The sequence below is a fragment of the Myotis davidii genome, unplaced genomic scaffold, assembly GCF_000327345.1.
Source record: "Myotis davidii unplaced genomic scaffold, ASM32734v1 scaffold991, whole genome shotgun sequence".
NCBI classification, from domain to species: Eukaryota; Metazoa; Chordata; class Mammalia; order Chiroptera; family Vespertilionidae; genus Myotis; species Myotis davidii.
In genome coordinates, this window is record NW_006283137.1 from 18,102 (window position 1) to 18,491 (window position 390).

At 69.0% G+C, this 390-nt stretch overlaps 1 protein-coding gene across 1 annotated transcript in view; it reads left to right on the top strand.

The window, feature by feature from the left end:
• TMC8 (transmembrane channel like 8) overlaps window positions 1–390 on the top strand; it is a 7,469-nt gene that overhangs the window by 398 nt on the left and 6,681 nt on the right. Inside the window, exons 3-4 of the mRNA XM_015562637.1 lie at window positions 4–23; window positions 357–390. Of these exons, the coding sequence (XP_015418123.1) occupies window positions 4–23; window positions 357–390 (54 nt within the window). The remainder of the gene's footprint in view (window positions 1–3; window positions 24–356) is intronic.

Here is a 390-nt window from a genome sequence, read left to right on the forward strand (position 1 = left end):
GGAGCCCCTCTACGAGATCGGGGGTAAGGCCTGCACCCGCAACCCGCCTCCCGCCTCCCCGGTCTGGAGTCTCAATGTCCAGTTTAGAAACAGGAGGAGGGCCTCGGGCTCGCCATCGCTCCCCTCTGCCCCACCAACCAGCCCCCTGTCCTCACACCCCTCCACACACCCCTCCGCACCTGAGTGGGCGGCAGCACCCCCTGGTGGATGTCAGAGGTACTGCGAGGGGCCTCCAGTTGGGGGACCACTCACCAGAGGTCCCGCGAGGCCGAGCCCACACCGCTGGGTGGCAGGGCCCTGGGGTCCCAGCGGAGCCCGGCTCGGTGCCCCGTGCCTCACCCGCTGTTCTCCCACAGGCCTCTTTGGCACCGGGATCCAGTCCTACTTTCC